The 15743-nt window shown below is 43.2% G+C and overlaps 2 protein-coding genes across 2 annotated transcripts; one reads left to right on the top strand and one right to left on the bottom strand.

The window, feature by feature from the left end:
- Positions 1 to 354: 354 nt before the first annotated feature.
- On the top strand, positions 355 to 3614 carry LOC311101315 (uncharacterized protein). Its single transcript, XM_084142441.1, has 4 exons — positions 355 to 685; positions 1073 to 1337; positions 1465 to 1547; positions 1846 to 3614. Exons 1-4 carry the CDS (start codon positions 656 to 658, stop codon positions 3253 to 3255), a joined length of 1788 nt encoding a protein of 595 aa, XP_083998567.1. The 5' UTR covers positions 355 to 655; the 3' UTR covers positions 3256 to 3614.
- A 6603-nt stretch (positions 3615 to 10217) lies between these two features.
- Positions 10218 to 12272, bottom strand: LOC311102066 (uncharacterized protein; the record flags this gene model as incomplete). Its single annotated transcript, XM_084143286.1, has 1 exon — positions 10218 to 12272. One exon carries the CDS (start codon positions 12270 to 12272, stop codon positions 10218 to 10220), a length of 2055 nt encoding a protein of 684 aa, XP_083999412.1.
- Positions 12273 to 15743: the final 3471 nt, after the last annotated feature.

Here is a 15743-nt window from a genome sequence, read left to right as displayed (position 1 = left end):
CGACACTTACAGTATATTCATTAAAATGTAATTGCTTTTGTGCTGATTTTCACTGTTTATGAAGCACACCTGACACTTATAATGATGTTTAGGCTACTGATGTTTTCATAATTTGGCCGCGCATGTTGCTGGCGGTGCGTCTTGGTGGTTGGGGTATTTTGTAATCTGTTACCGTGTTCCAACACATACTTTCAGTTTCATAGTTATAACAAAGGCACTCCACAAATACAATTGATAGAACACTTGAATTAGTGTTTTTTGTTTTATCCTACAGTAACAAACTAATAAATGATTTTGTGTTATAAAAAATAAAAAAATCTGTATATTCTGTTACCAAAACCTTCATAAACACAACCAAATGATAATTTTTGCGATAGCGTATATGAAATGTATTAATTACACTGTTGGAGTGTTGCAGTCAGAATGACTGCTCATTAGCTTGAAGGGGGGTCCCTCGTGGCCCAGCGGTTCTAGGAGGTCCCGTGAAAGAAACCATGCCCCTCTATGGAAATCAAATGCCCGTCCAACTGATTTGTTCTGGTGCCGGCCCTGCCTTAGTCTGGAGACCTGACATTGAATTTCATTGGATTCAGCATCGGGCATAAATGAGCGTTTGGATCAGGAAAGTTTCCTCTCACGACCTCTACAAGCCAGAATGTTACCAACCGCACAGACAACCGGTAAAGTAAGTTAAAATATAATTTGATTTAACATTCTGGCTTGTAGAGGTCATGAGAGGAAACTTTCCTGATCCAAACACTCATTTATGCTTGATGTAGAATTCAATGAAATTCAGCGTTGGTTTTCCAGGCTTCCCATACCTGATCTAGGGCTAGCTAGGGTATGTGTTCTACGTCTGGTGGATTTAGCTAACACATTACACTAGTACTTGCCACAGGGTTGGCTCAACTGGAAACACGTTTGTTTAATTTAGAGCTACAAGCATTTATCATTTTCGGCAGAAATACTTGTCAGCGACGTTTATAATGGTAACTAGCTAGTTAAGTAAACTGAAGTTTGTTCTGTGAATAATCTGTATGCCCTCAAACTTGCTTTTGCTCTTTTCACTCAGTTGACCCAGTTGACTTCTTTCGTGGAGATACTGGCTAAGGAGGCTGTGGACAAAATCTACAAGCTATTCAACGAGTGCTCCTCTGTTCTGCATCTGGAAGTGTCTCGGAGTCAAACTGAGAATGAGGACTTGAAGAAGAGGCTAGACGCGGTTGAGACCGAACTGAGGACTGTCTTAGAAGGGAGTGGAGGACAAGAGAACATGTCAGCAAATGGCTGCTGCAGTGAAGTCAAGATCATCCACCAGTTAAAAGGCACACAACCAGGTGAGAGTTGGCATTATTTCAGATTAGCCATCAATGGGGTTTTAGATTGCTTTGGTACACTGTTACTAAAACCAGTACTTTTGAATTCAATGCTAACCTTTTTGATTTTGACTGCAATCTTTTTCAGGCTTATGCGCTGGTGATGCAGAAGTGAAACGATCCCCCATCCTCCACCTGTGGAAAGGGAGAGTTCCCTCAACTGTAAACGAGGTAGGTCTATTTGCATAACTGACAATATTCTGTTAAAGGTTTAGTTCTTGGATAGCTGTCTGGAATTACTAGGGGATACAGAAAGTAATAACCTATTTACTTGTCTGTATCTGTATCACACAAGTATCATTATGCACCATTTGGTACCAGGTAGTTACCAATTGTATTTAATTATTTGAAGTGAGTACAAGTAGAAGCATTTAATCTCTTTGTGATGATTTCTGTTGTATGATATCATTATATATAGATCGGACTCTAAACCTGCGTTCCATTAAATCACTTTCCCTCTCCATCTCAGCACTCCAACATGGAGGACACGATCGAGTCAGTTATTATCAAAGAAGAAGGGTTTGAAGAATACCTGTACAGCAGCACCTCAGACCCAAGTCCTTTTATAGAAAGCCAGGCCCAGGAGTTGAGTGACCCAGAGAACCCTACAGAGGACCCAAAGGACAAAGGCGGCGACGCAGGGCCAAAGTGTTTGAGAAAGCCAAAGATCACAGGGGCTCGTCGGGCAAGGCCCAAAAATGAGAACCACCTTAGCTGCAAGCACTGCAGGAAGACATTCAGCAAACTGATCCAGCTGAAAGCTCACCAGGCCATCCATGCGGCAGCGGAGAAACCTTTTATCTGCCAGCAGTGCGGTCGAGGTTTTTCCTTTAAACGCAGTTTTGATGCACACCAGCTGCTTCACACAGGAGAGAGACCGCACACCTGTGGCGAGTGTGGTAAAGCTTTCACCCTAAAGCAGCTGCTCAAGAATCACCAGAGACTCCATGCAGGGTTGAGACCGTTCCGCTGCGACGAGTGTGGCAAGAGCTTTAACCGGGCCCACGGTCTTAAGATGCACCAGATCGTCCACACGGGAGAGAGGAAATACAGCTGTGAGATCTGCAAGAAGAGTTTCAGCATACCAGGAAATCTCCACAGGCACCAGCGTATACACACTGGTGAGAAACCGTTCCGTTGTGATACATGCGGGAAAAGCTTCAACCAAGCAGACACTCTGAAAGGACACCAGCGGATCCACACAGGAGAGAGGCCATTTACCTGTGAGACGTGCGGGAAGTGTTTCATTCAAAGAAGTGCACTGAAAATGCACCAAAGAACCCATGCAGGAGAGAGCGCCTTCCTCTGTGTGGTGTGTGGGACAGTCCTGGCTTGCGTCAACTCTCTCAAGACACACCTTCAGACTCACACAGCAGAGATGCCTTGTATGTGCTCAGTGTGCGGTAGTAGTCTCAGTTCACTCACTCACCTCAAATCGCACCAGCAACTCCACACTATGGAGAAGCCGCACAGCTGTGGCCTCTGCAACAAGAGCTTCAAGTCGGTCAGCTACCTGAACATACACATGAAAACTCACACTGGGGAGAGACCATTCACCTGTGATGTGTGTGGAAGGATGTTCACTCAACACAGCAGCCTGAAAACCCACCAGGCGGTCCATACTGGGGAGAAACCTTTCAGCTGTGAAACGTGTGGGAAATGTTTCAGCAACACTGGGAACCTCAACAGGCACCAGCGGATACACACTGGAGAGAAGCCTTTTAGCTGTGACCTCTGTGGGAGGAGCTTCAACCAGGGCAACAGCCTCAAAGCCCACAAACAAATCCACACAGGGGAGAAACTTTACATGTGCGACAAATGCGGAAAGAGTTTTTCCTACCTGAGGAATCTGAAAGATCACAAGTGTTACTATATCTAAAACCAATAGGCATAGCCTCTTATTGCGATTGACCACACTTGGTTTGAACAATTCTCGGCATTCAAAATGCATTTATAGGTCAGTGAGTGGCATACTAACATATGAAGTATACTGATCAGATTGGTTGCCAAGAAAGCCTTTTTCAAAGTATTTAATTTGAAACATGACTTGTTTTAGAAATCAACTATGATTTTGAAAAATGAATAACCAGTTGCCTTTGTTGGGTAGAAGGACTTTGAGTAGATTGGCTGGTGGTCCAGTAACTGTTCAATGGAGCAGAGCCTAATTTATTTGAGAAGGATATACAGTTAGGGAAAAAAAGTATTTGATCCCCTGCTGATTTTGTACGTTTGCCCACTGACAAAGAAATGATCAGTCTATAATTTTAATGTTAGGTTTATTTGAACAGTGAGAGACAGAATAATAACAAAAATATCCAGAAAAACGCATGTCAAAAATGTTATAAATTGATTTGCATTTTAATGAAGGAAATAAGTATTTGACCCCCTCTCAATCAGAAAGATTTCTGGCTCCCAGGTGTCTTTTATACAGGTAACGAGCTGAGATTAGGAGCACACTCTTAAAGGGAGTGCTCCTAATCTCAGCTTGTTACCTGTATAAAAGAGACCTGTCCACAGAAGCAATCAATCAATCAGATTCCAAACTCTCCACCATGGCCAAGACCAAAGAGCTCTCCAAGGATGTCAGGGACAAGATTGTAGACCTACACAAGGCTGGAATGGGCTACAAGACCATCGCTAAGCAGCTTGGTGAGAAGGTGACAACAGTTGGTGCGATTATTCGCAAATGGAAGAAACCCAAAATATCTGTCAATCTCCCTCGGCTTGGGGCTCCATGCAAGATCTCACCTCGTGGAGTTGCAATGATCATGAGAACGGTGAGGAATCAGCCCAGAACTACACGGGAGGATCTTGTCAATGATCTCAAGGCAGCTGGGACCATAGTCACCAAGAAAACAATTGGTAACACACTACGCCGTGAAGGACTGAAATCCTGCAGCGCCCGCAAGGTCCCCCTGCTCAAGAAAGCCCATATACAGGGCCGTATGAAGTTTGCCAATGAACATCTGAACGATTCGGAGGAGAACTGGGTGAAAGTGTTGTGGTCAGATGAGACCAAAATCGAGCTCTTTGGCATCAACTCAACTCGCAGTGTTTGGAGGAGGAGGAATGCTGCCTATGACCCCAAGAACACCATCCCCACCGTCAAACATGGAGGTGGAAACATTATGCTTTGGGGGTGTTTTTCTGCTAAGGGGACAGGACAACTTCACCGCATCAAAGGGACGCTGGACGGCGCCATGTACCGTCAAATCTTGGGTGATAACCTCCTTCCCTCAGCCAGGGCATTGAAAATGGGTCGTGGATGGGTATTCCAGCATGACAATGACCCAAAACACACGGCCAAGGCAACAAAGGAGTGGCTCAAGAAGAAGCACATTAAGGTCCTGGAGTGGCCTAGCCAGTGTCCAGACCTTAATCCCATAGAAAATCTGTGGAGGGAGCTGAAGGTTCGAGTTGCCAAACGTCAGGCTCGAAACCTTAATGACTTGGAGAAGATCTGCAAAGAGGAGTGGGACAAAATCCCTCCTGAGATGTGTGCAAACCTGGTGGCCAACTACAAGAAACGTCTGACCTCTGTGATTGCCAACAAGTGTTTTGCCACCAAGTACTAAGTCATGTTTTGCAGAGGGGTCAAATACTTATTTCCCTCATTAAAATGCAAATCAATGTATAACATTTTTGATATGTGTTTTTCTGGATTTTGTTGTTGTTATTCTGTCTCTCACTGTTCAAATAAACCTACCATTAAAATTATAGACTGATCATGTCTTTGTCAGTGGGCAAATGTACAAAATCAGCAGGGGATCAAATACTTCATTCACTCACTGTACATCTGTAACCTTTCTTGTCTTGTGTACCTTTTTATTACTGTTGTTATCTCATATTTGTGAGCCAATGGTAAATAAAACTCTTGAAATGAGTCCTTCGTTTGTGTGTATATATTTTGAAGCATTACTTGTTGCTTTCTGTGCATATAGTCCCTCTTACAGCTGCAACATAACATTGAGCAAATTAAAGGGTTGTTGAGGGAGAAAGAAAATGGTTTATAAGGGAGTGGCTTGTCAGTAGAGTGCAACATGCCTGAAACCCTGATGAAGACAGCTTGCAGTCGAAATGTTGGTTATTAAATTATTGCATCGGAGCTGCTAGTGTGCTGCTTTAAATTTTTTTTGCTAATTATCGGCTGCCTGCAAGTTGGTATCCCTCTATGGTGCCTTATGAAGTGCCTCAGGTATGACTGATATTTTGACAATTCCACAATAACAAAGACTCACATGGATATTATGTAACAAGGAGAAACAACAGGAAAGCAAATATATTTATCAGTCCATTTTTGGCACTGATATAGCAGATCATCCAGTTCACATGAAATTAATTAGAATTGTGTCAATGCATGAATTCCTCCATGAGCGGACTGTGGACTTGTGGTGTGCCTCCCATCTAGAGGTCTGCATTACCAGCAAATGTGTTCCCAAACCCAAGCCATACCTCAGCCAATGTCACTATGATAGAACTGTGCAGTGCTCTCTTCCCTTCCAAGAGAAAAGTGGATGTTTTAACTGTTTCCTGAATCGAGCCAAACTAGTTTAAAAAATGTTTTTATATGAATAGGCCAAGGCAACGCTGTAGGTCATGTGAAAAGAAGTGTACATGTGACCAGAAGATTATTATCTTCAGCACTAATAGAAGTTGACTATGCTAGGGTGATATGGTAGGGTGAAATGTTTGTGCAATAGATATTATGCCGGCACATTCATAATTCATGTTTGGTTACCTTGGGCACTTCAAATATGTAAATCCTCATAGGGTAATCAATTAAAGATGTTCCTAATATTGTTGCACACTTTACATTGATTAATTCATTTAATTTGTGGTTATGGTGGTCTGCCTCGCACCCATCTATGATCAGCCTTCCTGAAAATCACAAGTCTACGTACAGTGGGGAAAAAAAGTATTTAGTCAGCCACCAATTGTGCAAGTTCTCCCACTTAAAAAGATGAGAGAGGCCTGTAATTTTCATCATAGGTACACGTCAACTATGACAGACAAATTGAGAAAGAAAAATCCAGAAAATCACATTGTAGGATTTTTAATGAATTTATTTGCAAATTATGGTGGAAAATAAGTATTTGGTCACCTACAAACAAGCAAGATTTCTGGCTCTCACAGACCTGTAACTTCTTCTTTAAGAGGCTCCTCTGTCCTCCACTCGTTACCTGTATTAATGGCACCTGTTTGAACTTGTTATCAGTATAAAAGACACCTGTCCACAACCTCAAACAGTCACACTCCAAACTCCACTATGGCCAAGACCAAAGAGCTGTCAAAGGACACCAGAAACAAAATTGTAGACCTGCACCAGGCTGGGAAGACTGAATCTGCAATAGGTAAGCAGCTTGGTTTGAAGAAATCAACTGTGGGAGCAATTATTAGGAAATGGAAGACATACAAGACCACTGATAATCTCCCTCGATCTGGGGCTCCACGCAAGATCTCACCCCGTGGGGTCAAAATGATCACAAGAACGGTGAGCAAAAATCCCAGAACCACACGGGGGGACCTAGTGAATGACCTGCAGAGAGCTGGGACCAAAGTAACAAAGCCTACCATCAGTAACACACTACGCCGCCAGGGACTCAAATCCTGCAGTGCCAGACGTGTCCCCCTGCTTAAGCCAGTACATGTCCAGGCCCGTCTGAAGTTTGCTAGAGTGCATTTGGATGATCCAGAAGAGGATTGGGAGAATGTCATATGGTCAGATGAAACCAAAATATAACTTTTTGGTAAAAACTCAACTCGTCGTGTTTGGAGGACAAAGAATGCTGAGTTGCATCCAAAGAACACCATACCTACTGTGAAGCATGGGGGTGGAAACATCATGCTTTGTGGCTGTTTTTCTGCAAAGGGACCAGGACGACTGATCCGTGTAAAGGAAAGAATGAATGGGGCCATGTATCGTGAGATTTTGAGTGAAAACCTCCTTCCATCAGCAAGGGCATTGAAGATGAAACGTGGCTGAGTCTTTCAGCATGACAATGATCCCAAACACACCGCCCGGGCAACGAAGGAGTGGCTTCGTAAGAAGCATTTCAAGGTCCTGGAGTGGCCTAGCCAGTCTCCAGATCTCAACCCCATAGAAAATCTTTGGAGGGAGTTGAAAGTCTGTTGCCCAGCGACAGCCCCAAAACATCACTGCTCTAGAGGAGATCTGCATGGAGGAATGGGCCAAAATACCAGCAACAGTGTGTGAAAACCTTGTGAAGACTTACAGAAAACGTTTGACCTGTGTCATTGCCAACAAAGGGTATATAACAAAGTATTAAGAAACTTTTGTTATTGACCAAATACTTATTTTCCACCATAATTTGCAAATAAATTCATTAAAAATCCTACAATGTGATTTTCTGGATTTTTTTTCTCATTTTGTCTGTCATAGTTGACGTGTACCTATGATGAAAATGACAGGCCTCTCTCATCTTTTTAAGTGGGAGAACTTGCACAATTGGTGGCTGACTAAATACTTGTTTTCCCCACTGTATGCTGCCTGTCAGTTACATTGAGCATGGCAGAACCTCTGTGTTTAGACCAAACTCACCAAGACTAAAGACCTTTGGTTATTTTCCCCAAGGTTCTCTGACGTACTCCATGCACATAACAGCAGAGAACTTGTCATATAGATTAAGGGGCACTTCCTAGCCACCCAGACACCCTTCAGCAGCACCCCACCTAGAATGCAGTGCAGGAGGTGAGGGACCAAACCTTGTTCCGCTGTCGGGTGCCTGACCTGACCCCGTGTTCCACAGTTTCCTTAATTTCTTTCCATTTAGGGTTAATCACATTCAACCTCATAAAAGGATGACCCAAGGCTCACTCACAAATGCTCAGCAGTAATGCTCCTCAGCACTTGTAGGCTAATGTACAGTGCCTTGCAAAAGTATTCATCCCCCTTGGCATTTTTCCTATTTTGTTGCATTACAACCTGTAATTTGATTTTTATGTGGATTTCATGTAATGGACATACTCAAAATAATCAAAATTGGTAAAGTGAAATTAAAAAAATAACTTGTTTAAAAAAACACTTTTAAAAAAATCAATGAAAAATGCTGCGTGCATATGTATTCACCCCCTTTGCTATGAAGCCCCTAAATAAGATCTGGTGCAACCAATTACCTTCAGTTGCATGAAAGCAATAAACATAACCATCTGAAAACAAGAAAGAAACCGCCAAAGGATGTCACAGAAAACCAATACCTAGAAGCCAAGCTGTAAGCACTGTCAGCATCTCTAGGGGAAATTTGTTTCTGGGGCAGCATGCAAAGCTCACACAGGGCTTTAATAAGTGTGCAGGCTGTGAAATGGGTTGGCTGAGTGTGGAACACATGGGTTCATCCTGTAGTTTCTGGGTGTTGTTGATGATCCAGTTACTGATGTACAGGATGGGTGATCTGCAAGAGCAGTCCCAGGGGTTCCCCTCCAGGTGGAGGACCTTCAGGCTTTCCAGAGGCTCCAGTGTCCCATTCACAAGAGCACTGAGGCGGTTTGATGTCAGGTGCAGTTTCTGGAGGTGGTGAAGGCCTTGAAACATGTCAGGGTGTAGCAGTTCAATCTGGTTCTTGTCCAAGTCAAGCTCCTGTAAGTCGGCCAGGGGGGCGAAGACTTGAGGGTGCAAGGCCACCAAGCAGTTGTTCTGGAGAAGGAGTGCAGTGACACATCCTTGAAGGCAGCAACGGGCACAGAATCTAACCTGTTTCATTTTAGTCATTTAGCAGACGCTCTTATCCAGAGCGACTTACAGTTAGTGAGTGCATACATTTTTCATACTGGCCCCCCGTGGAAATCAAACCCACAACCCTGGTGTTGCAAGCGCCATGCTCTACCAACTGAGCTGCAGTTTCCTCTGGTAACCTAATTCATGTTAGGTTACCTTGGGTACTTCAAATTGCTATGTTAAGTGTACAAATATGCAAATCCTCATAGGGTAATCATTTAAGGATTTCTGCCTCGCACCCATCTATGATCATCCTTCCCTCCGATCCTCATTCCTGAAAATCACAAGTCTACATTTGCTGCCTGTCAGTCAAATTGGGCATGGCAGAATTGTTATGTTTACCGACCAAACTCACAAAGACCTTTGGTTATTTTCCCCAAGGTTCTCTGATGTACTCCATGCACATAATAGCAGAGAACTTGTCATATAGATTAAGGGGCACTTCCTAGCCACCCAGACACCCTTCAGCAGCACCCCACCTAGAATGCAGTGCAGGAGGTGAGGGACCAAACCTTGTTCCGCTGTCGGGCGCCTGACTTGACCCCGTGTTCCACAGTTTCCTTAATTTCTTTCCATTTAGGGTTAATCACATTCAACCTCATAAAAGGTTGACTCAAGGCTCACTCACAAATGCTCAGCAGTAATGCCCCTCAGCATTTGTAGGCTAATGTATCTTTGACTCTGTACAGTGGGTACGCAGTGATGTCTAGTGGCATTTAGACTAACGAGCAGTTGTATCTCTGTTTGAGTGTGCGACTGCATGTCTTGAGTTGGAGAGAGTATGTACGTTTTATATCCATGGATGGGCAATTAGTCATACATTATGCAGTAAATGCCTAAAGTTTATTAACTCTGAACAACACTCTTTTTAGTCTAATTCACATCAAGATCACACATTATGGCAGATATTGTAACATATCAAGAAATTAAATGAAATAATTACTTTTATTTAAAAGAAAAACATAAAATATTTAAAAATATCATTATTTACACTACATCCACTTAAATTATTTACAATGCATGTGCAATAGACAGTTGCATGAAAGCAATAAACCATAAACATCTGAAAACAAGAAAGAAAACCAAAATGAGGAAACCGCAAAAGGATGTCACAGAAAACCAATACCTAGAAGCCAAGCTGTAAGCACTGTCAGCATCTCTAGGGGAAATTTGTTTCTGGGGCAGCATGCAAAGCTCACACAGGGCTTTAATAAGTGTGCAGGCTGTGAAATGGGTTGGCTGAGTGTGGAACACATGGGTTCATCCTGTAGCTTCTGGGTGTTGTTGATGATCCAGTTACTGATGTACAGGATGGGTGATCTGCAAGAGCAGTCCCAGGGGTTCCCCTCCAGGTGGAGGACCTTCAGGCTCTCCAGAGGCTCTAGTGTCCCATTCACAAGAGCACTGAGGCGGTTTGATTTCAGGTGCAGTTTCTGGAGGTGGTGAAGGCCTTGAAACATGTCAGGGTGTAGCAGTTCAATCTGGTTGTTGTCCAAGTCAAGCTCCTGTAAGTCGGCCAGGGGTGCGAAGACTTGAGGGTGCAAGGCCACTAAGCGGTTGTTCTGGAGAAGGAGTCTACGTAGATCACCCAGGGTGTAGAAGGTGGCATATGGGAGATCACGGAGCTGGTTGAAGCTGAGATGGAGCTCCTTTAGGGCACTTAACCCATCAAAGCCTGTAGGAGCCAGTGCTGTGAGGCGGTTGTTGTCCAAATCCAGCATCTTGAGGCTTCGAAGCTCAGAAAATACGCCTGTGGGAAGATCTTCTATCAGGTTTTCATTCAACAGGAGCTCTCTCAGGTCACCAAGGGTAGAAAACTGCTCAGGGTGAATAGCTGTGAGACGGTTGTTGAAAAGCTTCAGGGAGTGGAGTTTAGCCAGACCATGGAAGATGGACCTAGGGAGAGACCTGAGGTGGTTATTGTCCAACTGTAGCTCCCTGAGGTACTTGGTCTTGTGGAATAGGCCTCTGGGAATCCTGCTTAGTGCGTTGTTGTCCAGGTAGAGTTTCCGTAGCCTCCTCAGGCTGAAGAACAAGGCATTGTGTAGGTCAGCTATCTGATTGTTGGCCAGCTGGAGTTCCCTTAGCTTAGACACCATGTGAAAGAGCCCTGGTGGAATGTACGAGATCTTGTTGCTGTCAAGCTGCAGCTCTCTCAGCCTAGTTAGGTTGTGAAACAGGTCCTCTGGAAGGTATGTCAGGTTGTTGTGGTAGAGATCCAGGAGCTCCAGTCTGCCTATATATTGAAACACTTCAGAGGGAAGGGATTGGAGGTTATTGTAGCTCAGATCCAATTGACCGAGATGGGATAGACCACTCAATGAGTGTTCAGCTATTATGCTCAAGCAGTTATTATTCAAAACCAAAACCCTTAGATGGCTGAGCTCAGAGAAAGCATCTTCTGGTAAGAAGGTGATGCTGTTCTTCTGGAGGTACAAGCTGTGCAGCTGTGACACATCCCTCAGGGCAGCAACGGGCACAGAATCTAACCTGTTTCCACTGAGGTCCAGATGACTCATGTTAACTGCTCCCCTGAATGTGCCATTCCCAATGCTAACCAAGTTGTTCTTGGACAAAATCAGCTTTACCAACTTGGAGGAGTTCTCAAACACCCCTTCCTCAAACTCCACAATATTGTTGCTGCTCAGGTGAAGGTCAGTGAGTGCAGGGGCTCCACTCAGTGCCCCGTACTGCAGGCTGTTGATCTGGTTCAGCGTTAGAATGAGCGTCTTCAATTGACCAAGGCCTTGGAGAGATCCTGGGTGCAGGGCCTCCATGTGGTTCTCACTGAGGTCCAGGAAGGTGAGAGCTGAGAGGCCTTGGAGCTGCCCAGGGCCCAGTGAACCCAGGAAATTACCCCTGAGAAACAGCTTGACCAGGCTGCTCATGTTGGGCCAGATGAAGTTGGAGGTCAAGGAGACATTGAGGCGGTTCTTGGTGAGATCCAGGACCTGCAGCCGCTCCAGTCCACTGGTGGGGAATGCCTGGATCAGGTTGTGGGCCACATAAAGCTCCTCAGTACCATCTGGGAGGTTAGGGAACTTCTTCAGCCTCTTGTCCGGGCAGCTGACTGTAACTTTGTCCAGACATTCACAGGGTGAGGCAGGGCAGGTAGCAGCTACTGAGATGAGGGCCATGATGACCGTGCTTAAAATCCCCATCATCGCCAGGAACTAATGTTGATGTGACAGGGAAGAAAAGGGTGCCAATGTGAGATGTGAAACAAATATATGAAACTTCTGTTGAGCCATAATTCCTGTTTACCGGTACACATCCTGCTCAACAGTTTCAATGTAATCTATGCATTTCATTGTTCCTTTCTTTGGATATCCAGTACAATGTCTTGTTAATTACTTGAAAATCTTGCGACTCTATAAACTTGTTGGATGCATTTGCAGTACAGAATGAAAACATTTCATCACAAATTCAAAATGCTTGAGTATGAGCCAAATTAAAAGTTTTAGCTTCACTGTCTAAGTAAATACATAGTGGAGTTTGTCTATAAACATGTCAGCACTGTGTAGCAATGAGTACATTATAATTACACTGTGCTTGCCAACTTAATAAATATATACAGTGTTTTGCAAAAGTATTCATCCCCCTTGGCGTTTTTCCTATTTTGTTGCATTACAACCTGTAATTTAAATTTATTTTTATTTGCATTTCATGTAATGGACATACACAAAATAGTCCAAATTGGTGAAGTGGAATGAAAAAAATAACTTGCAATCTAAGTGTCACATGATCTCAGTATATATACACTTGTTCTGAAAGGCCCCAGAGTCTGCAACACCACTAAGCAAGGGGCACCACCAAGCAAGCGGCACCATGAAGACCAAGGAGCTCTCCAAACAGGTCAGGGACAAAGTTGTGGAGAAGTACAGATCAGGGTTGGGTTATAAAAAAAATACCCGAAACTTTGAACATCCCACGGAGCACCGTTAAATCCATTTAAAAAAATGGAAAGAATATGGCACCACAACAAACCTGCCAAGAGAGGGCCGCCCACTAAAACTCACGGACCCGGCAAGGAGGGAATTAATCAGAGAGGCAACAAAGAGACCAAAGATAACCCTGAAGGAGCTGCAAAGTTCCACAGCGGAGATTGGAGTATCTGTCCATAGGACCACTTTAAACCGTACACTCCACAGAGCTGGGCTTTACGGAAGAGTGGCCAGAAAAAAGCCATTGCTTAAAGAAAAAAATAAGTAAACACGTTTTGGTGTTCGCCAAAAGGCATGTGGGAGACTCCCCAAACATATGGAAGAAGGTACTCTGGTCAGATGAGACAAAAATTGAGCTTTTTGGCCATCAAGGAAAACGCTATGTCTGACGCATACCCAACACCTCTCATCACCCCGAGAACACCATCCCCACAGTGAAGTATGGTGGTGGCAGCATCATGCTGTGGGGATGTTTTTCATTCGGCAGGGACTGGGAAACTGGTCAGAATTGAAGGAATGATGGATGGCGCTAAATACAGGGAAATTCTTGAGGGAAACCTGTGTCAGTCTTCCAGAGATTTGAGACTGGGACGGAGGTTCACCTTCCAGCAGGACAATGACCCTAAGCATACTGCTAAAGCAACACTCAAGTGGTTTAAGGGGAAACATTTAAATGTCTTGGAATGGCCTAGTCAAAGCCCAGACCTCAATCCAATTGAGAATCTGTGGTATGACTTAAAGATTGCTGTACACCAGCGGAACCCATCCAACTTGAAGGAGCTGGAGCAGTTTTGCCTTGAAGAATGGGCAAAAATCCCAGTGGCTAGATGTGCCAAACTTATAGAGATATACCCCAAGAGACTTGCAGCTGTAATTGCTGTAAAAGGTGGCTCTACAAAGTATTGACTTTGGTGGGGTAAATAGTTATGCACGCTCAAGTTTTCAGTTTTTATGTCTTATTTCTTGTTTGTTGCACAAGAAAAAATATTTATACAAACCCTCCAAAAATCCATTTTAATTCCAGGTTGTAAGGCAACAAAATAGGAAAAATGCCAAGGGGGGGGGGGGGGTGAATACTTTCGCAAGCCACTGTAGTTTCCCTGTCACTTACTATAAAATGGGACCTAACGGATTGCTTGGGAGTGACACAATCTGTCTTTCCAGTAGATTCCCTTATGTAAAATGTAATCATTAAAACTTTTATTGATTTAAGGGGCAACCTGCAGTTCAAACAATAACAAAGCGTAACCCCGCCACTGTTTTGGTAAAAAGCTGGGGCTGCAAAAATGTAACACTCTCAAATTCATGGATACAAGGAAAATTATAGTGTAAACCATGTTTTGATGCTATCCATTGTTTGTTTACAATTACAATGTTTACTAACAAAGGAGTAAAATAAGCTTATATTTTTGATTCTGATGGGGTACGACAGTTGAACTAAGCTAATGAGGCATTATATTCTTCAAAAATCAATGGGTATAATATCATTAATTTTTAAGTCTAAAATGGATATAGCAAGGCAGATTGCCCCTTTAAGGAGTTGCATGTTTATCATGTTTTAGCAATGACAAAAGTGTCAAATGTGTGCATGCATTTAATTCTGACTTTGAAAGTAAGAGTAAACGCACAGTTGCATAAAAATATTTAATCAAAAATGCTATTCACTAATCATAAATCAACTTACCTTTGAGGAGGAGAGATTCTTGCTGCATGTGATAGTTGTGAGTCATAAATTGTGAAAGGCACTGAGATTGATAGATTGATTCTTCATTTTAAAGGTGAGGTTTTTAGGAAGTGTCTGAAACTTTTTTTCAGAGTATTACAATAGCAACAGAAAATAATTCCCAATAGGGCAGCGCAAATGTTGTGGTTTAGAGCCCTTATCTGTGACATCAGATCAGTCTCATATTTGATTACCACAGAAGACTAAGCAGGTGTCTAGATGTGAGAGATGCATGTCAGTACCAAGAAAATGAAAGAAACCACTTCAAAGCTTTATCTGTGACTGCACTGCAATCAGTCTAGTCTGTGTCTAGGGGTAAAGTATACTGAAACTATCTTGCTGTGTTTGATAATGTAGAAAATGCAAAAGGCACACACATTTTGATGGAAAATATAGTATTTGTAACCTTATTGTAACATAACATTATTATTGTCCCCTGTAGCTCAGTTGGTAGAGCATGGCGCTTGCAACGCCAGGGTTGTGGGTTCATTTCCCACGGGGGGGCCAGTATGAAAATGTATGCACTCACTAACTGTAAGTTGCTCTGGATAAGAGCTTCTGCTAAATGACTAAAATGTAAAAAAAATAGTAATGTACTGTGCTCATAGAGAGAGAGAGAGAGAGAGAGAGAGAATGCAGCAATGGTCTATTTAGCTGGTTTACTTTCTATTTCCTTCTGTTTTTTTAAATGTCCTTCTATAATGTATTAGTTTAAATCCCAAGCGTATATCTGAGAGCCTAGAAGCATGGCAAGTAAGGCTATGCTAGATGAAAGGGAGACCGTCCTTAACAGGCATGACTAGCACGACTAGCTCTTTTTGTTTCGAGTGGCTCTTTTCTTTTTCACCCTTTTAAGCATCTTGTGATCAAGTTGATCTCATAATAGACACAGATATAAATGATAACAGTAGAGAGTGGGACTATTCAATTTGTGACCCAAAATGTGGCAAGAGGTTCATATAAGTGCT

The sequence above is a fragment of the Coregonus lavaretus genome, assembly GCF_964263955.1.
Source record: "Coregonus lavaretus genome assembly, chromosome: 26".
Lineage (NCBI taxonomy): Eukaryota > Metazoa > Chordata > Actinopteri > Salmoniformes > Salmonidae > Coregonus > Coregonus lavaretus.
The sequence above is the reverse complement of the archived record's forward strand: the minus strand, read 5'-3'. Positions and strand labels throughout refer to the sequence as shown.